At 43.2% G+C, this 22,381-nt stretch overlaps 1 protein-coding gene across 10 annotated transcripts in view; it reads left to right on the top strand.

The window, feature by feature from the left end:
• The window catches only part of CCDC15 (coiled-coil domain containing 15), a 102,109-nt gene that overhangs the window by 62,766 nt on the left and 16,962 nt on the right, over positions 1-22,381 (top strand). For 4 of the 10 annotated variants that reach the window (XR_008421260.1, XM_053900308.1, XM_019433474.2 and 1 more), the window contains exons 14-16: positions 19,042-19,218; positions 19,423-19,571; positions 20,806-20,946. Coding sequence is in view for 9 of the 10 variants with exons in the window: in XM_053900308.1 (XP_053756283.1) it covers positions 19,042-19,218; positions 19,423-19,571; positions 20,806-20,927 (448 nt within the window). In the remaining variant the exon portion in view is untranslated. Of the gene's footprint in view, positions 1-1,680; positions 4,054-15,501; positions 15,616-19,041; positions 19,219-19,422; positions 19,572-20,805; positions 21,570-22,381 lie in introns of those variants that run through there. The other 6 variants (XM_019433476.2, XM_019433477.2, XM_019433478.2 and 3 more) reach the window with 3 other exon arrangements.

Below are 22,381 nucleotides of genomic sequence, written 5' to 3'. Positions count from 1 at the left end.
TTTTCAGAATGTCATACACAGGTTTCCCTTGCTATCCCAAAGTAGAGCATTCCTACGAGATCTTTCATAAGCTGAAATGGTGTAAAGCTAAGGAGCAATTACCATTAATTGATACAGAAAAATTTTTGAGTGTTCCTAGACCCAAAAAAATAATCTCTCCTAAGCTTTTCTGACTCTAGAACACATCATGCTAATGGATATACAAAATAAATCAAGATGAATCACAGATGCTAACCTTCACAGTGGTGGTGGCTTGATGCTGAGATTGCTGAGTGTAGTTCCCAAGGAAGGAGCTTCGTGGTGCCACTCTCACTGCTGAGGGTACCGGCTCCCTCTGTGATGGTTCACTGCAAAACAAAAACTGAACGCTGTTTTCATTTTTCGTAAAAGCAAAAATCTTCAGATTTCTTTCAGTTAGTGAAAATAGGTGTTAATGTAAGGCTTTTGTAAAAGCAAAGTGGAATAACACAAACTTTTGAAAATCTGGGGATACCTGTAGTTGGGATCATACAGTATGTAGCCTTTTCATATTGCTTCTTTCAATTAGTAATATGCATTTAAGTTTCTCTGTGTCTTTTCATGGCTTGGTAGCTCATTTCTTTTTACCACTGAACAATATTCCATTGTCTGGGTATATCACAGTTTATTTATCTGTTCATCTACTGAAGGACATCTTGGTTTCTTCCAAGATTTGGCAGTTATGAAAACTGCAATAAACATCCATGTGCAGGTTTTGTTTGGATATAAGTTTTGAAGTCCTTTGGGTAAATACCAAGCAGTGTGACTGCCAGATTATATGGTAAGAGTAAGCTGGCTGTGCAATTTTGTATTCCTGCTAGCAGTGAGTGAGTGTTCTCTTTGCTCCACCTCCTTGTCAGCATTTGGTGTGACAGTGTTCTAGATTTTGGCTATCCTTTTTTTTTTTTTTAATTTTTTTTTTTAATGTTTATTCATTTTTGAGGAAAGAGAGTGTGATGGGAGAGGGGCGGAGAGAGAGGGAGACAGAATCTGAAGCAGGTTCCAGGCTCTGAGCTGTCAGCATAGAGCCCAGCGTGGGGCTTGAACCCATAAACTGTGAGATCATGAACTGAGTCGAGGTCAGATGTTTAACCAACTGAGCCACCCAGGCACCCCTAGATTTTGGCTATTTTAATAGCTGTGCCATGGTATCTCATTGTTTTATTTTGCATTTCCCTCATAGCATACGATGCCGCATTTTTTAATATATTTGTTTGCCATCTGTACAGTTTACCCTTGAACAATGTAGGGGTTAGGTATACTGATGCCCTGCACAGTTGAAAATTTGCATATGACTTTGGACTCCCCCCAAACTTAACTACAAATAGCCTAATGTTGACTGGAAGCCTTACTGGTGACATAAATGGTTGATTAGCACATATTTTGTGCGTTTTGTGTATCATATACTGTATTCTTAGAATACAGTAAGTTAGAGGAGAGAAAATATTATTAAGGAAATCATAAGGAAGAGAAAATACATTTATAGTACTGGACTGTATTGAAAAGAATCCATGTATAAATGGATCTGTGCAGTTCAAACCTGTGTTGTTCAGGGGTTGGCTGTGTATGTATATGGAGAGAAAGTGATAAAGCAGATGTGACGAGATGAGAACTGGTGAATCTAGGTGAATAGTACACATGCTCATTGTATTATTCCTTCAGGTTTTCTGTGGGTTTGAAGCTGTCCAGAGGAAAAAGTTGGGGGCAAAGGTATAGTTTGGACTCTCACCGTCAGCTCCACCATGAAGATGGCTCTCCACCTTCTTGGTGGAGAAGAGGTCCCTAAAATCCTAGGGCTTTGTAAGAGGGAAGCAGCTGGATTACTAGGGACTGCTTCTCTAGCAGCTTCCCAGTGTGGCTGGATTCAGAGCCAGCTGAATGGGGGATGTCAGGCCACAAAGGGTGGATAGATTCAGTTTGTCTGATACTGAGATAAAAATAGGCCCTATATCTTAGATAGCCCTGCTAAGGTGCCTCCATGGATATGAGTAATGGTCAGACCCAGGGGATCAACCAGGGCTTCGAAAGCTAGACACCTGGAAAACCTGGAGCACCATGACAAAGGTTCTTCTCCTGAATCGCCTTTTCCTACTGAGATGAGAGAGTACAAAATGAAGCAGTGCTCAGAAGTCTGCTACCGTCCCAGTGGGAGCAGCCACCACTCAGGCCTGAGCGGAAGTCTGTGGGTGCTGGGCACTGTCAGCACCTGGCTGGCTGGTCTGCACAGTGTTTGCTCTGGTGGGCCATGCGGGTCCAAGTCACTGACCTCGGACCGAGAGCACCTGGGGTAAGTCCTGATCCCACACTTGTAAGCTGTGAGGCTGATTCCCATTATTTTTGTTCACAAAAAAACAGTTTTCTTCTCTCCTGCCTGCCTTCTTGATGGGCTACAAAAACTGAAAACAAACCACGAAAGGGCCTTTCAACTCCTAAAGGCCAGTGAGATATCTGTTATTATTACTTTGTAGGCACAAAACAATTAGTTTTGCAACTCAGCTAGATGGTTTTTAGGCCTTGAGTATATATTTTTATTACGAGGTTGTGTGAGTGAAGTCCTTTAAACCTCTGAGGAAGCAGGATTGAGATACCTTGAGATGCTCATTTTCTCCTGAGCAAACAGAGAATGGCAGAGGACGATGCCCTTGTGATATGCCTTAACCGATGAAATAGATCCCCACAGGCAAGTGGTGACACACTCACACTGTCCAGAATGTCAGCGTCCTGGCTGAGCCGGCACTGGCAGCTCTCTGTCAGAGTGCTGCAAAGGAGGGAAGCGGGACCTCCACTCAGTCCAGGATGTCAGCCCATCGGCCTTGGCATCTCAGGGGCAGCAGAGCAGAACTGGCAGAGTGGGACGGGAGCAGTGCCTTTGGTTAGTCTTCAGGAGGAGGGGGTTGAGTTGGCAGGTATATGCTACAGAGAAAGACTTTAACTCAGTGCCAGGGAGAACTTTCATGTGGCCTGTCCAAGCTGCAATGGTTGCACAGAGCTCCCCATGCTCTGACTCAGCTCCATCACCCCTCCTTGAAGAGCAGCTGGGGAAGATGCGCCATTGACCAGAGAGTTGGATCAGATGATGTGCTAGGTCTCTTCCAACCTTAACAATATGAGCCACTTTTATCTAGCAGTGAATCTGAATTAATCCATGCTCTGCTTCCTAGCCATGTGATCTTGGACATGTTTATCAGGTTTCTGAGCCTTCGTTTTCTCAGCTATAAAATGAGATTATCAACATCTACTCTGCTTATCTCACAAGGTTGTTTTAAGGCTCAGCAGAAATAAGCAGTGATTCCTGGTGTAATCATAAATGCTCTCACGTGACTCTCAGTACTCTGCACACAGTGCCAGGCTGACCAAGTGAGTGCCTGGACTGGCTGTCCCATGGTTCAGAGCAAGGATCACATGTGCTCAAGGGGTCAGCACTAAATCAGATTTCACTAGCCATCCTCCCTCTGTGGTTACCCCTTTGGCCATTTTTGTCTTCTTTATCCCTGTATCGGCTCTTCCCTTCTTTCTTTGCCTTATATTCATTCATCTAGGACTTTCCAAGAGGTTATTATGTCCCAGACATCTGCTGGGCCAGGGGGAGCATGTAAATTATTGCCAGTCCTGCAAATGTGGTGCAGGGAGAATACAGAGAAGGAATGAGATCAGCAGTGCTCTTAGAGAGGTTTGTGCTGTGGGCTCACGGGGTGGCAGTCTTTGGTGGGGCGAGGCTGGAGGAAGGGAGGCTAGACAGGGGAAGTGTCACGAGGAATATGACATTTGGGCCTGTATTTGAAGAACAGATGTTGATTTTCCAAATGGAGAAGGCGAAGGGAGGGCATGAACAAAGTGCACGTGGATGTGAGTGTTAAAGCCCCATGGGCTTTGCTTCCCTGCCCCCATCCTTAACCAGCTCCTCTCCTCTGGTCAGCTCCCGCACGTAGCTTCTTTCTAAGCAAAAAGATTTGAAAACTAAAGATGGTTTTTGGAAATACTGCTTGCTCATTGAGGGCTGTAAAATATTACTATGAAATAAAGACAGTAATTCTCAACCCTGGCTATGTACCAGAATCACCTGTGGTTTGTTTTTGGTGTTGTTTTAATTCAGATTCCGTGGCTCCACCTTTCATGTATTCTGATTTAGTAAGTTTGGGGCAGGACTGCTGAAATTGATACGATCTGCTTTTACACATTTGGAGGTAGAAATATTGTCACATGATCTTTGTTTTTCCAGTTCTCACTAAAAACTGCACATGTTTTATTGCAGGAAGCTCAGTATCACCTAGTAAAGATTCTCATCTAGCTTCAGTTCTCTGATAAGCCTAAAGGCTTAGAAGTTCTAAAAAAGTGATGGAACTGCCGTGGGTGGGGTTAGCCCAGCTTCTGTTCCCAGAGGGGATAGAATGGACGATGAGCAGTTCACTACTTATCTTCCCTGTGCCTCAATTTTCTCATCTGTGAAATGGAAATTAAAACAGTTCCCACCTCATAAGATAGTGGTGAGGACTAAAAGAGCACAGAGAACGTAATAGCACATAGTAAGTGCTCAGTAAATAATGGCTGTCGTCATGGGGGCGTCAAAGCCTACCTGGTGATTACTGGTGTGGGCTCTGGAGCCAGACTGCCCTGGCTCCCAGCCTGGTGGCTACTCTCTGTATAACCTCCACAGCTCAGTTTCCTTCTCTTTACAATAGGGCTGGTCATGACTCCCTCACAGAACTGTTATTAAATGTGATTAAATGAATGAATAAGTGCAAGGCACTGAGGTCATTGCTGGGCAAATAGCACCAGAGAAATATTAGCATTTATCATTACTTCTGCTGTGACCTCTCACTGCCTTACAGCATCACTGTTGGGCCGTCGTCCTACCTTGTCATCAGCTAGTGCTTGCCTGCTGCTCCTAGCAGCCTTTCAGGCCCAGCTGTGGCCCTTTGAGAAGGGACCACCACCTCCCCCTTTGCTACCCGTGGCCCACTGTACCCTGACTTGGTCTCCTAATACAGCAGTTCGTGTACGCAGGCTCCTGCCAGGATGCTGGCCGGCCCTGCAGTGCTGAGTCAGGACTAGTTCCAGCTCCTGTAGCTGGTGGAGCCAAAACCTCCATTCTCCCACCTTCTTCCCCACAGAGATCCACCCTGGGGTCCACAGCACTTCTGTGGCCATCTTAGAACCTAAAGGGTCTGGGCACGGCCCTGTCCCCAGTGAAGGTAGTCTTTTAAAGGACGTTAGGGTAATTCCTGGGGTCCCCACATCCTACTTTGTTCAAAAGGCTGCTTGCCCCTTGGTGCCACGTGAGAGAGAGATACATGCACATGCGTGCATGAGTAGGGCAGGGGCAGGCAGAGAGGGAGAGAGAGAATCCCAAGCAGGTTCCATACAGCACAGAGCACGACATGAGGCTCAAGCTCACAAACTGTGAGATCATGACCTAAGCCCAAGCTGATGCTTAACCAAGTGAGCCACCCAGGTGCCCCTGTATTATGTGTAATTTTTTTAAACCCAATGCCTGATTCTAATATCCAGCCAAGGTAGAGAATCACTGAAACAAGAAGACTGAGATGTAATGGTTGGTAAAAGTCACCTCTTCAAGTTGGGAGGCAGGCTTATTTCCTGGAGGCTGCCATCCCTCGGAATATTTTGATCTAGCGTATTGGAGCTAAGTCTGTCCTTCAAGATCAGCTGACTCAGTGATTCCCTCCCTGGTGTGCAGCAGAATCACGGAGGTGGTCTGCTTATCATACAGATTCTTAAGTCTTGCTGATTCAGTAAGTCTGGGAGTCCCAAATCCTAGTGAGATGCCCTAGTGGGAAGGGACCCGTGGGGAGGGTGTGGACAGAGTGGGCAGAAGGTTGCCCTTATAGTTAGCCTAAGCAGGGAGTTGTACGAGACCGGGGAGGTTTCCTGGGTAGGTAGTTCTCATCAGAAGGTGGAAACATAGTGCAGCTCTCAAAGTTAAATCTCAAATCTCTCGTCAAATACTGTATGCCCTGTGTGGCTAGCAGGACATATTTGCAGATGGAAGAAAATGTATGTCCAAAGTAGGAATCCCTATATCAGAACTCTCCATGGGAGCGAGGTGAACCCCTGGGAATGCAGGCTGGGGAGACAGCTGCTGCTGGTGGGCAGCAGGGAAAGGCTTGGGCCCTGATCACCTCATGGCTCCTTTCTGTCACTGGTGACCACATGAGCCCAGGGGCAAATGTTCTTCCCATCAACACATTCTCACGTGCTGCTGCCACTGGCTTCATTTCCCAAATGTCCAAGGAGGTGAGGCCGAGCAAGCCTGAATGAGGTCAGCAGGAGCTCTCTGGAATTTTTGAGAAGTTGTATAAGGCAAATGCCTGATCACACCTTGAATTCTTTGTGTGAAACCTTTAGCTCTGACCTTTCATGTCACCTTTGCCCCCGGCTCACTGCACATGGTTTTGTTTTTCAAGCAGCGCTCATTGTGAGAGGTAAAAGAATAGGTAAAAGGAAGTCAGTAATTGCAGAATTAAACCAGGCTCAAATGCTACGGCCTCCAAAGCCCACACCTCAGGAGTCACTCCCACTTCTCTGCATTCTGGCAGTGACCCTAATGTGTCTCCTGACCCCCAAAGGACTCACTTAGTGACAAAGAACTCAAGTCATGGGACAAGAGCCTCTGGGGTATCACCATTTCCAGTATAATGTCAGAAGACGGCCAACAAAAGTCCTTTGCTCACATGGTCATGTTTTCAAACCTCTGACTGCTTCTCAACTTTCCCTGGCCTCCTATTGGGCTAATATTTGGGAGCTGAAACAATAGCTTTACTGAAGCAATGGTGGGCAGTTCCTGGAAAGTCATGTGAATGTCTGAATTGAACCAATTTGTCAAAGACCATTTTCTGTTCATTCCTCACCTTCCTCACATCCCATGGTGAGGTAGAGTCCCCAGAGCACGATAATCCTTTCCTGAGATACAATGTAGAGGCTCCTAAGAAAATGAACAAAAGAGAGGCTAATTTTGGCTCTTCTGGGACTAAAGAAAAGAAAAACAGACAGGCAGGTCAGGTCCAGCTCAAGGAGGCCAGGGTAGGCCTTGTTTTGTAGTGCCAGGGTATCTGCTCAGATCACCAGGGGATTTGGAGAACAATGCAAGGGGGTGGAGGGTGGGTGGGGGGGGGGGGGAATGGAAACAGAGCCTTGGCCCTCCCTGGCTGTAGTGACCAAAGCCTTATCCAGGCTCTAGAGAGTTCACTGAAATGACTGTCTGTGGGTTCAGACTTGAATTTTGTTTTAATGGTAAACTCCTTACCACTCCTTCCCATCTAAATTATGAATGAATTAAGATTCAGGGATTTCCTACAGACCCAGCAGTGGCTCAGGCTCTGCAGGGCTCTGTGAAGCCCTGAAAGTTGTAGGCTAATGTTGGTATGCAGCAGCACTTTTTTCTGGGGTGAGGTCCTTGGCTTTCCTCGGATTCCCAAAGGCATCTGCTGTCCAAAACTGTGCACCTCCAGGAGGAGAGTCTATCTCCCCCCCTTTGGTCCCCGCCAGGCACAGCTTCTGCCCTTTATGGCAGTGCTGGTTGGATTTCAGTGTGCGGTAGCTTTAGCTGGGTATGATGTTAAAATACAGATTCTGATTCAGTAGGTCTTGGTGGGGCTCACAAGTCTGCATTTCTAACAAACTCAAGGTGATAAGCAGCTCAAACTGCTGTTCCCAGGATTACACTCTCAAGTGGCAAAGCTTGATGGCAAGCAATGATTCTCTCACCCCAAGCCTGGATCACGGCCATAGGCTCTTACGTGGTCTCTAGTTCACTGTGCCCGTGGCCACTGGAGTGATCTCAATGCACAATTCTGATCTTGTTCTTCCCCCACCTTTGCCCTTCTGTGGCCTCCCTCCCCAGCCTCTTTGTTCAGTAAAGTCACCTCAGAATCCATAAGCAAAACATTACATGATTTGTCTTCATCCTGTCTTTTCCCCCGGTGTGCCGCTCTATGAGCAATTCGTTCCGTTCATGCAGGACTACGGAAGATCAAGGACTGAGGGCAGGGGGCTGTGAATCAGATCAGTGTCTGAGCCCTGTTCCTGCCACTTACTAGCTTTGTGACCATCTGAAATCCAGTTTTTTCATACGCAGAATGGGAATAAAAATACCTACCTCGTGGGAGTATCATGAGGAGCAAATGAGACATTGTATGTAAAGCATTCAGCATGGTACCCACTCATAGCCACTGCTCAGTAAGCAGTAGCTGTTGTGACTTAATCATAATATGCCCTAGAATTTCCATTTGTCACATGATTTCCTGGTTGGATTGTTCTCCCAGTTCCCCTTTTCGGCCTGCATCAGATGCCACCCCCTCCTCAAATCCTTCCTGATCCCCCTTCCTCAGTCACCATGCAGTCTTTGACCTCACTTGTAACATTGCGGGTGATTTCTTTCTATACTCTGCCTACAATGCCCAGCATAGTTTGGGGGCACGTATTAATAGCTGTCACTAAAAAGTTTTATGAAACTGGGTTGTGTTCTTCTTTCTTTCTTTTTTTTTTAAATTTTTTTAATGTTTGTTTATTTTTGAGAGAGAGACAGAACGTGAGCCGGGGAGGGGCAGAGAGAGAAGGAGACACAGATCCAAAGCAGGCTTCAGGCTCCGAGCTGTCGGCACAGAGCCCGACGCGGGGCTCGAACCCATGAGCCATGAGATCATGACCTGAGCCAAAGTCAGACGCTCAACCGACTGAGCCACCCAGGCGCCCCTATGTTCTTATTTCTTTTTGTCATGTATGTATTGTACATACTTGTAATCCCTACTTCTTAACCACAATGGATATATATGTATTCTCCTTGGAGAGATTTGTTTGGTTATTTCTTTTTCACTTCCAACTAATTTAATCCTCCATAATATCTATAAATTCTGCCTTGACAAGTTGAAGATCTCAAGAGGGTATGAGATTAGCATGGGCATTACCTTATATTGAAGTCACTTCACTCCACAAATGTTTTTATGGGCATCTTCCGTGGACCAGACACAATAAATGACAGTAGCGAAGATCATCACATTTGCTCGGCAGCAATACAGTGTGTAGCTTTCCTTATGGAGGCTCTGGCTCCAGGAGAGGACAGGGTCTGTGCTGAGGCCTCCCTCTGTAAGCCCCATTGTGTGCCCTCAGGGAACCCATAAATACCAGGGATGTTCTGCTGTAGACCCAGACAAGGATCCCTTGAAGCTATTTCCCAACTCTGAAGTGGTTTGGGCAGAATATTCCACTTCTCTGAAAAATCAGTCCTTTTGAGTATTTGTACTTTTATCCCAGCCTCAATTCCCTAATAATGAAGGCCCCTGCCCAAGCAGACTCTAGGGCTTACAAAGATTTTTCACATACATCAGTGAGACTGGTCTTTGTCACAGCCCTCAGAGGTAGAGTGGGGTTCTAGATCCCTATTTTTAAGTTGAGGTGCCAAAAGCTCAGAGGAAGTAAGGAATAGACCAAGGTCTTGTGGCAAGCAAATCCAACACTCGAAACCTGAATGCAGACCTGCCGACTACAGGTCCAGCAATTCTTTCTGTTGTGACTGAATCTTGGGTCTCTTAGCCAGGAAAAGATGAAGCAGGATAGCAAAACCACCCCTCTGCTACGTACTTTCAGTGCATTTCCTGAAGCTGGGAGGGCACCAGTGAGGGGACAGCTGGGGGAGATGTGGGCCTGGAGGGAGGGTGGCCCTTCTACCATGTCAGCAGGAGAGGAAGCTTGCACATAGAAGATCCCTGGCCTTCCTCCTTGACTCTGACCTCACGGACTGCAGTGGGCCTCGCAGAACTTTCTGGTCTGTTGGGAAAGGAAATGGCCTCCACCACGTGGGCCTAGGCAGGGAGGCAGCCAACAGGCATCCCCCTCAGAAGACAGGTGAGCTGAAGTGGGCGGATTTTCTTGGCATATGTGACTTTCTGTGGCTGCTTCCCATCCATTTTCCCTTTTAGCAAAGCTAAAATTTAAATTAGGCGTCTTGTGTCTTAGGCACCTGTGATTCATGAGATTGCCAAGGGGAAAGGTGACTCTCAGAAAGTCAGTGTGTGATCCAACTGCCCTCCCACTCTGGAGGTGTCTCTCCATTGCTACCTTCAGGATGCGGCATAATTTTCACTGAGACAATCCACGAGTTTCCATAGGTGGGGGAGATAGAGATTCCAGAAGTCACTTCTAGGTACTTTTCAGGGATTGGGGTTCACAAGCCTTAAGGTCCACTTCCAGCCCTGCTTCTAACTAATAAGAGTGTTTGGGCCAGTGCCTGGACCTGAGCCTCTCTGCTGAGAGCTGTAAATCATGATGGGTTAAGTGATTTCAGCTTTGATGCACATCTGCATCACCCAGGGAGCTTTTTAAACTATACCTAAGCGGGGCCCTGCCCTCAGATCTTTATTCAATTGGTCTGGGTGAGGCAGGGGACTGATATTTTTTACGAGGTTCCCCAGGTGATCAATAAAGGTGAAGAAACGGGATGGGTTAATCTCTGAGCTCTTCTGGAGACCTGTGGGGGAGAACTCATGTCCATCTGGTCCACATTCCACAGTTCACCATGTGGCCGTTCCAGCCTTTAAACTCAAGGCCATGAAAGACCAGAAAGCACTGTACAGAGGGCCACTGGCCAAGTCCCTTATTTTAAAAAGTGGCAGGGGAGAATGCTCCTAGGGAGCAGTGTGTTCCAGGCACACAGGAAGGCAGGGCAAGTAGTTTGTCCAGGCATTTGGCCCCCAAGTCTGTGGTCCTGTCTTAATGCCACACAGCTCTGAAGGAAGCCCAGGAAATTACTGGAGAGCAAGGTAACACTTTTGCCCTGTTTCCCCAGTAAGCCTTTCACCTAGTGGTGCTTTGGAGTCTGGTGAATAATTACTCATTCCTTCTGCACTGAACTACATATCCAAACTCCAGAGAAGCAGATTATTCTTATCCACAGATGAAGAAACTACAGGTGGAAAGATTGAGACTTGCCCTGGTCACACAGCACGATAATAACAAAGGCCATGTAATGGAAACAGAAGCCCTTGTTTTTCCTGGAGGAAAATCCCTTCCTTTTCACCTTGACTTAGCTGTTCAGAAGCAGCAGGTCTCCGATTTAGCAAGCTCTGCCGAGAAGTGGGGCAGTCCTGTTGAGGTGCTTCTGCGCCAGAAGAAGAGAGAGCACCTTCTAGGTGAAGCTTCTCTAGTGGGGCCACTGTGCTTCTGGCACCTCAGTATCTCTCACATGTTTACCCTTTCCCTTTCCATCCTGTCCACTGGTTTTCCCTGCCCTTCTATTCAGGACGAGCTGTCTAGGCTGTTCTAAGCCACATCATTCTACCTGGAAAGGCAAAAGGGCAGGAAAGCTCCCACCAGGGCATGTAGGAGGTGGTGAGGAGGAAGAATGTTAGGCCTTCCGTTCTCCTGTGGGTCAGCAAAATAGCTGAAGAGGTAGGTGCTCCAGCATGAAACCATAGTGGAAACTCCTGCTGGCTCCTGCAAAGTTTTGCGTGTCACCACACATCCATATTTATGGCTCCTTACAAAGAATGAAAAGACTATTTTCATGCAAATCTACCATGTTAATGTAGATTTCTTTCTAGCTTTGCTCAATGGAGAATCATTTCTGAGGTCCTGCTGTTGTTTCACTCCCCCTTCCCACTCAGCTCTAAATTCATTAGCAGCCACAGAAAATGTGCTTCCAGAAAATGTGCATCCCATAGACATGTGCCAAGCAGAGAGTTTGTCCAGCCCAGCAAAGCGGCTTTGTGTGGCTTTGGTTTGAAGGTCCCAGCTGATGCTTCCCTTTTGGGAAATTATAAACTCTCCACCTATGGAAGGTTAATGGATTGGGCTAATGAAAAATCTGTTAGAGCAAGCACAGCATCTATAGACCCCATGGCTAGAATAGCCAAGACAGTGAACCAGCTCAGTTAGGCTTGGGCCTCTGCCAGCTGCCTGACCTTCAGCATTCTGTCAGTACTGCTCTGGTCTGGCTTTAACTGACCTCTGTCATGCCAGGTGTGGCCACCAGCCTCCAAGCTGGCCCCTAGTGACCCAGTTCTCTTGGTATTCACCCCTTACACAATGAAGAGGGCTGGTCCTGTGACCAATAGGATATTGTAGACTGCTGGTGTGTGGCTCCCCAGGTGAGATCATTAACAAAATTGCAGCTTCCACGTTGGGCCCTTTGAATTGCTCACTCTGGGAAGTGAGACTTCCTGTTGTGAGGACATCCAGGCAACACTGTGGAGATCATGTCAGGAGGAACCAACTTCCAACATGAACTTGCCAGGCACATGAATGAGTCATGTCCGGAAATGGATCTTCCAGTGTCAGTTAAGCCTTTAGATGTTTCTAGCTCCTCAGCATTTGAGTCTCAGTTGAGGCCCCAGATATCATAGAACAGAGATAAGCTGTCCCCACTGTGACTTGTCTACATTCATGACTCACAAAAATAATGGGATAAGTCTTTATTGTTGTTTTCTGCCATTAAGTTGTAGGGGTGATTTGTAACGCAGTAATAGATGACTCCAGCCTAATTGTGTATGGATATGAGCCATTATAAAATTGTATCTGCAAAATGAATCCTACTTTATAAAGCAATCGTTCAAAGGTGGATTCTTCTATACCTACACTCTAAATTGTATTCATGTAGTCAAGTATTCATAATAGAGGTGGGTTCTCCACCTACAAATACCAAGAAAGGCTCAAATACACCTTGCTGACGGAGGGGAAATGCAAAGTCCCCTAAAAGGGCCCTCACTTGAAGAAGCAGTCAACACGCTTAACTCCTCTCACCAAACCTGTCTTTAGCCCCTGGGAATCTGACTTTAGTTTCTACCACTTGTTTGGAATCATCTTCTCTCCAGTCATCAGGAGCCTCCTCATCTATAACTTCAGGAGTCCAAGTTCTGATTCTCCTGTAACTTCTTGATAGATCTCTTCTTTGATTTCCTTGATACCTTTGTTCCTCAGTGGTCCACCTACTGCTTCCTCTATTTTACTGGCAAATCTTCCCCTGAAGCCCCTTTTCATTCTGGCCTTCTCTCAAGAATTCTCCAGACTGAAGAGAAATGGACTGCTTCGTGAAGGAGTGAGCTTCCTGTCCCTGTAGGCTTTAGTAGATACAGGGTGACCATCTAGCAGGGATGTTCTGAGAGGGATTCCAGCAGTGGTCTCTGAACCACTAATCAGCAATATAAATTCTGTAATTTTTGAAAGGCTTAGGTACCAAGATACCTTTAAGAATATTGAAGGGACGCCCGGGTGGCTCTCAGTTGGTTAAGCATCCAGCATTGGCTCAGGTTGTGATCTCGTGACTTGTGAGCCTGGAGCCTGCTTCAGATTCCGTGTCTGCCTCTCTCTGCCCCTCCCCTGCTCATGTTCTGCCTTTCTCCCAAAAATAAATAAACGTTAAAAATAAAAAGAATATTGGAACCAGGACAGTTATAATCCCAGAATTCAAACTCATTATAGAGAGTTGGAGCTGGTTAGGTTCTTTGAAATAATCTACATGGTCTCATTCACTAAAATTTCAACTCTCTCTGTAGAGATGACTCCCATTGTTGTCTCATGACTAGAACTATTTTCCAAAAACTAAGTCCCAAGTTCCCTCCAGGAACCTGTACATCTACCCCTGGGTGTAGCCCATGCCTTTCAAACTCAGGCTGGGTAAGTCAGATGCACTGTCTTCTTCTCCAAATCTATTTGTCCTCTTCACTTATCTCAAGCACACAATCCTCTGGTTGAGTCATCTTCTCTCTCTTTCCCCTGTCCTCCAAATCTATATTTTATCAGTTGCTAAGACTTGTTCATTCTTTCTCCTTAATGTCCTTCTCATTCTTTCCCTCTGTATTAGTTAGGGTTGTCCAGAGAAACAGAACCAAAAATGTGTGTGTGTGTGTGTGTGTGTGTGTGGTATACATATGATTTATTGTAAGGATTTGGCTCACATTATTACTGAGACTGACAAGTCCCAAGATCTGCAAGCTGGAGATGCAAGAGAATCAATGGTTTAGTTGTAGTCAGAACCAGGATTGCTGATGATATAGTTGCCATTCAAAGGCTGGCAGGCTTGGGGTGCTTGGCTGACTCAGTTGGTAGAGCATGCAGCTCTTGATCTCAGGGTCGTGAGTTCAAGCCCCACAATGGGTATAGAGATTACTTTAAATAAATAAACTTAAAATACACACACACAAAGGCTGACAGGCTCAGTACCCAGGAAAAGCCACTATTTCAGTTTTAGTCTAAAGGCAGGATGTGACTAATGTCTTAGCTCAAAGCATCCAGGGTCAGGAGGAGTTCCCTCTTACTATTGGGAGGGTCAGCCTTTTTTGTTCTATTTAGTCCTTCAACTGGTTGGACAAGGCCCACCTATATTAGAGAAGGCAGTCTGTTTTATGCAGTCTACTGATTTAAATGTTAATCTCATCCAAAAACATCTTCACAGAGGTCCCCTGAATAATGTGCACCCCATGGTCCGTGAAATCAAGTTGATGCATAAAATTAACCATCAGACCCTGCTACCCATCCCCATAGCCTCTGCCCTGATTTGGGCCTATATTAATTTGCTACCCCTGCCAGCACTCTTAGTTTCTCAACCTATAACTAGACTCAAGTCCCAGCAGTCCCCAAGTAAGATACAAAGTATGACCTATGAGGAGATACACTACACTCCAAAAAGAATTTATATGTATAGAAATCTAGAGAATACATGTAGAATAGGTCATAAAAGGATAGGATCATAGTGGATGGAATATCAAGTTGGATCAGGATCAGGCAGAATTTATTGGTCTGTGCCCACTCAGCAGAGACTCCAAATTCAGTCTTTTAGATTGAGGGGTTAGAAGAGTCTTTAATATGTTGGTTAGTTGACTAAACCATGGACCCAAAGGTGGCCTATACGAAATGAAGTTAAATGCCAGAACCTCCTTGGCATATTGTAGAGGAAGGTACCCGAAAGCTTAGAGAGACTGGTACGTTAGAATGAACTTACCATGTAAGACCTGTTCACCAGCTCTGGGAGGGTGGTCAAGAGGACACACCTTTCACCACCACTGTGAAAAACTTGTGAGGGGAGCCTCAGCATTCTTGAAGAGTTCTGTAGTCACCCTTCTCTGTAGGTCAAACATTACAGTAGGAACTGCAACCACCAAATTGGGATTCCTGATGCAATGAGGATAATGGGACTCTGGAATGGCAGGTATTTAATCAACAAGAAAAGAGGGATGTGGTTACTGTAATTGGATAACTGAGCCAAAGCAATAATCACAATAGTCTGACTCATAGAGACCTATGGCATTTGGATAATAGATCATGGTTCCCTTGTGGAAGACTGAGAGAAAGATTAACAGTATAAAATTCTGGCATTGTAGCAGGGTCCTTCCTCAAGGAAGCCTGGACTCCACTTCAAGAGGTTCTTGGTCTATAAATTGGCTCAAGTCTGAGAATCGATTGAAGGGCCATTATGACTCTGTTTTGGTCATCTAAGATATATTACTGTTCACTCAACCTAAACTCTTATGCTTATAGAGGCAGGAATCCATGCTGATCCATGGGCTGTGCTCAGTTATTTGGCTGGATGGTCTCAGGGGACTTGAAAGGAACATTATTGGAAAGTTGGTGACAAGGAGATCTGGGGAAGAGGTAAATGTATAGTTTTCTCCAGGCAGAAGATATGAAAATATTTATCTTCCATGTTAATGCTCACCGAAGGGTAACCTCACCATTTAGTCAGTCAGTCAGTCAGTCAGTTGTCAGTCAATAATTCACTCACTCACTCATCACTAAGGCATGATCCCATAATCATACGACCTTTGAACAAAATGGGAGTTAGGGGCAGCAACATGCTACACTGTCAGAAACCCACATGTAACTTTTGACTCTCCCAAAACTTAACTACTAGTAGCTTATTGTTGCCTGAAAACCTTCACAATAACATAAACGGTTGATTAACACATATTTTATATGGTATATATATCTAAAGTAGACAAAAGAAAATGTTATTAAGGAAATCATAAGAAAGAAAAATACATTTACAGTACTGTACTGTAAAAAAAATCCATATCAAAGTGGACCCATGCAGTTGAAACTAGTGTTGTTCAAGGCCAACTGGGCATATTCTTTGCTGAGGTGTCTGTTCAGGTCTTTGGCACATTTTTAAATCAGGTTTCTTATTGTTGAGTTTTAAGAGTTCTTTGTATATTTTGGTTCATGGTCTTTTATCAGATATCTTTTGCAAATATTTTCTCCCAACCTGTGGCTTGACTTCTCATTCTTTTGACAATGCCTTTTGCAGAGCAGAAGTTTCTGACTTTAATGGAGCCTAGCTTATCAGTTATTTCTTTAATGGATCGTGCCTTTGGTATTGTATCTGAAAAATCATTACCATATCCAAGATCATATAGATTTTCTCCTAAGTTATCTTCTAGGAGCTTTGTAGTTCTGTGTTTTATATTTAATTCTATGAGTTAATTTTGTGACGAGTGTAAGTTCTACGTCTAGATTGAGTTTTTGCATATGGATATTCAGTTGTTCCCACACCATTTGTTGAAGAGACTGTCTTTGTGCCATTGCATTGCTTTGCTTCTTTGTCAGAGATCAAGTGACTCTATTTCGATGGGTCTATTTCTGGGCTCTGTGTTGTGTCGATTGTTCTAATTGTCTGTTCTTCTACCAATACCACACTGTCTTGATTACTGTACCTTTATAATAAGTCTTGAAGTTGAATAGTGTCTGTCTTCCAACTTTGTTTTTCTCCTTCAATATTATGTTGGCTATTCTGGGAATTTTGCCTTTTCCATATAAAGTTTAGAATCAGTTTGTCAATATCTATAAAATAACTTGCTGGGATTTTTATTGGGATTTCATTGAATCTATAGATCAGGTTGGGAAGAACATAGACTGTCATGTCATCTGGAAACAAAGATAGTTTTATTTTCCTTCCCAATCTCTATATCTTTTATTTCCCTTTCTTGTCTTATTGCACTAGCTATGACTTTTAGTACCATGTTGAAAAGGAGTGGTGAGAGGAGACAGTCTTGCCTTGTTCCTGATCCTCGTGGGTAAGTGTTTAGTTTCTCACCATTGAGTATGATGTTAGCTGTAGGTTTTTTTGGTAGATAGTCTTTATCAAGATTAGGAAGTTCCTTTTATTTCTAGTTTACCAAGAGTATCGTCATAAATGGTGTTGGATTTTGTCAAATGCTTTTTCTCCATTTATTTATAGGGTCATGTGATTTTTCTTATTTAGTCTTTTGATGTGATACATGACATTAATTGATTTTTTTTCATGTTGAACCAGCCTTGCATTCCTGGGATAAATCTCACTTGGTCTTGGCATCTAATTCTTTTTATACATTGTTAGTTTTGATGTGCTAACAGTTTTGAAGATTTTTGTCTCTGTGATCATGAAAAATATTGGTCTTTAGTTGTCTTTTCCTGTAATATCTTTGTCTGATTTTGGTATTAGGGTAATGCTGGCATCATAGGATGAGTTAAGAAATATTTTTTTCTGCTTCTGTTCTCTGAAAGAGGTTGTAGAGAATTGGTATAATTTCTTCTGTGATTGGTGAACCCATGTGGGCTTGGTGTTTTTGGTTTTGAAATGTTATTAATTATTGATTCCATTAGATCTAGGCTTGTTCTCCAGTGCATTTTTCATCTCAGAAATTGTAGTTTTCATCTTGAGAAGTTTGATTTGTCCTTTTTATATCCTGACTTTTGAACATATAAAATATAGTCATAATAACTAACGTTTTTCTGTGCTAATTCTAGTAACTCAGTGCTAAGTTGGTTTTAATTGGTTATTCTCTTAATTATGAGTATATTTAGGAAAACATAAGCTTCTTTTAAAACATAAACATGCTTCTTTGCATGCCAGGTAATCTTGAATTAGATGTCAAACACTGTAAATTTTGCCTTGTGGGTTGCTGAATATCTTTGTATTCATATACATTTTTCTGAGCTTTGTTCTGGGATGCAGTTAAATTACTTTAGAGCTTTGCTTTTATAATTTATTAGATTGTGTCTGGATCAGTGCTCAGTTTGGGACTAATCGTTATTCCCCACTGTGGAGGTAAGATCTTCCTGAAAACTCTACCCAGTGCCCTGTGCATTATGAGTTTTTCATGTCTGAGTGGCAGGAACAGGCACTGTTCCCAGCTCTGTGTGAGCACAAGGCACTCTCCCTTATTAGTCATTCTGATGATTCTGTCCCTAACCTCAGGTTCTCTCTTCCAATATGTGCACAGTACTCTGCTGTGTATTAGAAGGAGACCTCTGTAGATCTCTGGGTTTTCTCCTCTCTGGTATTCTGTCTCACGAACTCTAGTTGCCTTTGTGTCCCTGGACTGTGAGCTGTATCTTCTCAACTCAGTCCACCAGGCTCTACCTCAACACTCCCACCCCTGTGCCACTGCCTGGAGACTTTCAAGGCTTGGGCAGTTAAAGGGCTCACTTCATTTGTTTGCCATTTGTCAAGAATCACTGTTTCTCAGTGCCTGATGTTGAGAGCCATAAGAGCCATTGTTTTTGGATTTTGTCTGGTTGATTGTTTGGTTTATTTATCTATCTATTTATTTGGCTGTTTAAGGAAAGAATGCTTTTGTAATTGGATTCTTACAGAAAAACTTTTTTTTTTTAAGTTTATTTATTTTGAGAGAGAAGAGTGAGGGAGGGGCCTAGAGGGAGGGAGACAGAGAGAGAATCCCAAGCAGGCTCCTCACTGTCAGTGCAGAGCCCAGTGTGGGTCTTGAATTCACAAACCTGTGAGATCATGACCTGAGCTGAAATCAAGAGGCAGTGTCTTAACCGACTAAGCCACCCAGGCACCCCCCCAGAAACACTTTTTTATTTGTAACCAATGGTCATTGCCACTTGAGAGGTTACATATTTATGTGAGCTATAAGATAAACTCAAATCAGCCAGCAGGAATTTCTGAGGCTATTCTAGGGGTGCTAAACTGATTTCCTGACTCCCTTGTTTCTGGGAATTCTTTGAGTTATTTGGTTCTAGTAGCTAGTTCTAAATAATGATTTTATGAAATTCCTAACCATGTTATTTTATTCTCAGAATTAAAAAAAAGAAAGAGCAGCAACGTTACGCTGAGGAGCAGAGGATACTAAGAATGAACTTCCACGAAGAGCCATGTTCAGGAGAGAAGATGAGTGAGAAAATAGCCCAGCTACAGCTTGAGGAAGTAAAAGGAGCCAGAGAAAAACAACAACAGAGAGAGAAGGAATGCCAAAGGTATTTTGAAAAGTTCTGCATGAAGTCCTGGCTCTAGCGGAATAGCACTGTATTTCCTCCCGTGCTATTTCCCAGTACAAGAGGAAGAGTTGAGGCATGGAGATGTGAAATAATTTTACTAGTGAAAGCTGGTGAAATAAGGACTCATGCTCATTCTCTTCCTAGTGGTTCACTTTGCCTGATCTTACTGTTATCTTTATATAGATATACGGAAGCTCTAAGAGCCCAGATCCAGGAGAAAATGCAGCTGTATAATATTACTTTACCTCCACTATGCTGTTGTGGTCCTGATTTTTGGGATGCGCATCCTGATACCTGTGCCAACAATTGTATTTTCTATAAAAACCCTAGAGGTAAGCTTCTTAAAGGAAGGGTTGGGGCCTGGTGGCAATGAAACAAACAAACAAACAAACAATAAATGTAGTGATTGTAGTAATTTAGCATTCATTGGTTGTTTACTAGATGTCAGTGACTGTTATAACTCCTTTACAAAGCAACTCTTGAGACAATAAAAATAATTATAGTGAGTTAAAATCCTTTTTGAAATCTGTTACCTTCTTGTCTCCATTTATGCTGGGAAAATATTTCCGTTCCACCGTAGGGAGACTTGGATTCCAGGTCCTCCTGTGAATGAAGAAATGAGAGCTTGTGTTTTAGGGCCATCGAAGTGAGGCCTCTGTCCAGTTACATTCCCTACTGCCCAAATACTTTAATGTTATTTAACATAGACTTATTACCATCTGTATCCACATTAGACTGCCACTTCTGCCAGGTGACACTGAGGAAAATGAGGACCAGTATCAGCTCTATATTCAGGAATCCCAGCTAGAGAAAAACAGAGTCCTTATTATTGTCACCAATGTTTCTGTTTCCTGGCTGTCCTTAAATATATTTATTTATTACATAGGGTAGAGATTGTGTAGGCTTCGTGTGCATACCAAAAATACTGCCAGTATTTGTATTCCCCCTGCCCTGTCTGTGTGATACAAGTTCCTAATCAATTCTGTGAGTTAAATTTTAAAAACACAGATCTTATCATGCCATTCCTCTATTTCTAAAACCTCTAGGGTTCACCATTACAGTACGAAATGCATGCCATATTTAGCATATTTTCTCTCTGGCCCCAGGTGACACTCCAGCCTTATCAGACTTGCTACTTCCAGTACACATCGCTTTCTTTTATACCTTTTGTGCCATCTATTTTTCTGCCTGGAAGGCCGCCTTTCCTTTACTCTTATTAATCCTCCTAGACCGTCTTAAGTGTTACTACTTCTGGAAATCTTTTCCCTCTTCCCGGATGTGTTTTCATTCATTCTGAAATTCATTATGTGACAACATTTTGTATATGCCTCTGGTTTGAAAGTATTACCCTGAAACTTAATTATCTCTGTGTCCATCCTCTTCATTATCTTTTCTGTCCTCACAGAGTGCTTGGCATGTACTAAGTACTCGATAAATATGTATTCAATGAGTAGGCAAAGTTAATACCTATGAGACTTAGTAGAGAAGCAGTACTAATGGGAAGGAAGTGGGGAGAGTAGTGGAGAATCTGACTGACTTCATCACCGTGCAAATCTTTATTTGCAGCATATACCCGGGCACTACATTCGGTCATCAACTCCTGTGATATCCCTGTGGGGAACTCAGCTCTTCGAGTCGCCATGCATAATTTGGTTTCTGCACACAGACGGACTTTGAAAAATGTGTAATGAGAATCTGAATCCAACTGTTAGTATTTCAGTCTTCATTTAAAACCAACCCTGAGAGATTATTTAGGAAAAACTGATAAAGTGTATAAGATATGTAATCTAAAAGAAAGACTGTCCCACGTAACAACCGTCTCTATAATTAGATCATTACCATTGTTTCAGTCTGTGCTTGGGCTGAAATTGAAAGCTGGCTTCCAAGCTTGTGTTTTTGCCGTGAACTGTGCGGAGTCTCTTGTTTTTAAAAAATGATCAGTTAGACCAGTAAGGTTTTTTTACTTAGCTCTGCTCTGATCACAAGAGATCATGAGAAATCATTGAGATTATCTCATTTATTGCCTTTTTAAAACTGTTTCTTTGAGTCTTGACAAAACTGGAAATGTCTAGATAAAACAGAAAAGATGATGAAATGGGTTTCTGAGCATCAGTGGCCATCTACATTCCTGTTAGCTGTTCTAGTTATATATAGCGATTAGAGATGAGAAGAATCTGAATTTGATGCACATTTTGTTTTCCTCAAGACTTTTCTCTCCTGGCTTTTAAACTTATTGCCTCTTTCCCCATTCAGTGCCATTGGCCATAGTACTTTATAATTTTATAATTTTGTACTGTAAAAACAAGGTAAATAAACCCTCTGTCTTTTGAGCTTCTTCTATGTGAAATAATTGTGAGTGACATTTCAAAAAGTAAATCTGAAGTCAAAGTGAGTAAAGGTCCTGCCTTATTTCCCTATCTTTTAAAAATGTGAAGAATGGCCTATCTACAGAGCAGATGAAGTAAAAATTTCTATAGTTAGTGTGAATTTGTTATTTCATCACTGATTTCCTGACACAAAATATGAAAAGGTTTAGTATTGAATTAAAGGTACTGAGGTACTGAGTTAAATTTTAGGTACTGAGAATTTCTTTTTCCCACTTTCTCTAATGATCAGTGTTGAAGAAGCACATAGGTTACATCTCAAAAAACCCCTAAACATCAAGCCAGGTCATCAAAAATAAGGGTCAAAATTACCTGTATGACAAGATTGACTGGTTATTTAACCAGATTAATAATCCAGTTCAGTCAAAATCTTTAAGTATTTGTATCCATGATTCAGCCTTTAAGAGTTGTATTTCTAACAGTTTTATTGAGATATAATTCATATACTATGTGATTAACTCATTTGAAATGTGCAGTTCAGTGGTTTTTAGTATATTCTAGGATTGTGCAAGTGTCACCACTGTCAAATTTTAGAATAGTTTCGTCATTCTAAAGAGATGCCCCCATAATCCAACAATCCCACTACTGAGTATGTATCTGAAATAATTGGAAGCAGGATCTCGAACAGATATTTGCATACCCATGTTCATGGCAGTATTACTCACAGTGGCCAAGAAGTGGAAGCAACCCAAGAAGTGTCTGTCGACAGATGAATGGATAAGCAAAATGTGGTCTATACGTACAATGGAATATTATTC

This window comes from Panthera pardus, unplaced genomic scaffold, assembly GCF_024362965.1.
Source record: "Panthera pardus isolate Hobbes unplaced genomic scaffold, ASM2436296v1 HiC_scaffold_12, whole genome shotgun sequence".
In the NCBI taxonomy this organism is placed as follows: domain Eukaryota; kingdom Metazoa; phylum Chordata; class Mammalia; order Carnivora; family Felidae; genus Panthera; species Panthera pardus.
This window is presented reverse-complemented; position numbering and strand designations above follow the sequence as displayed.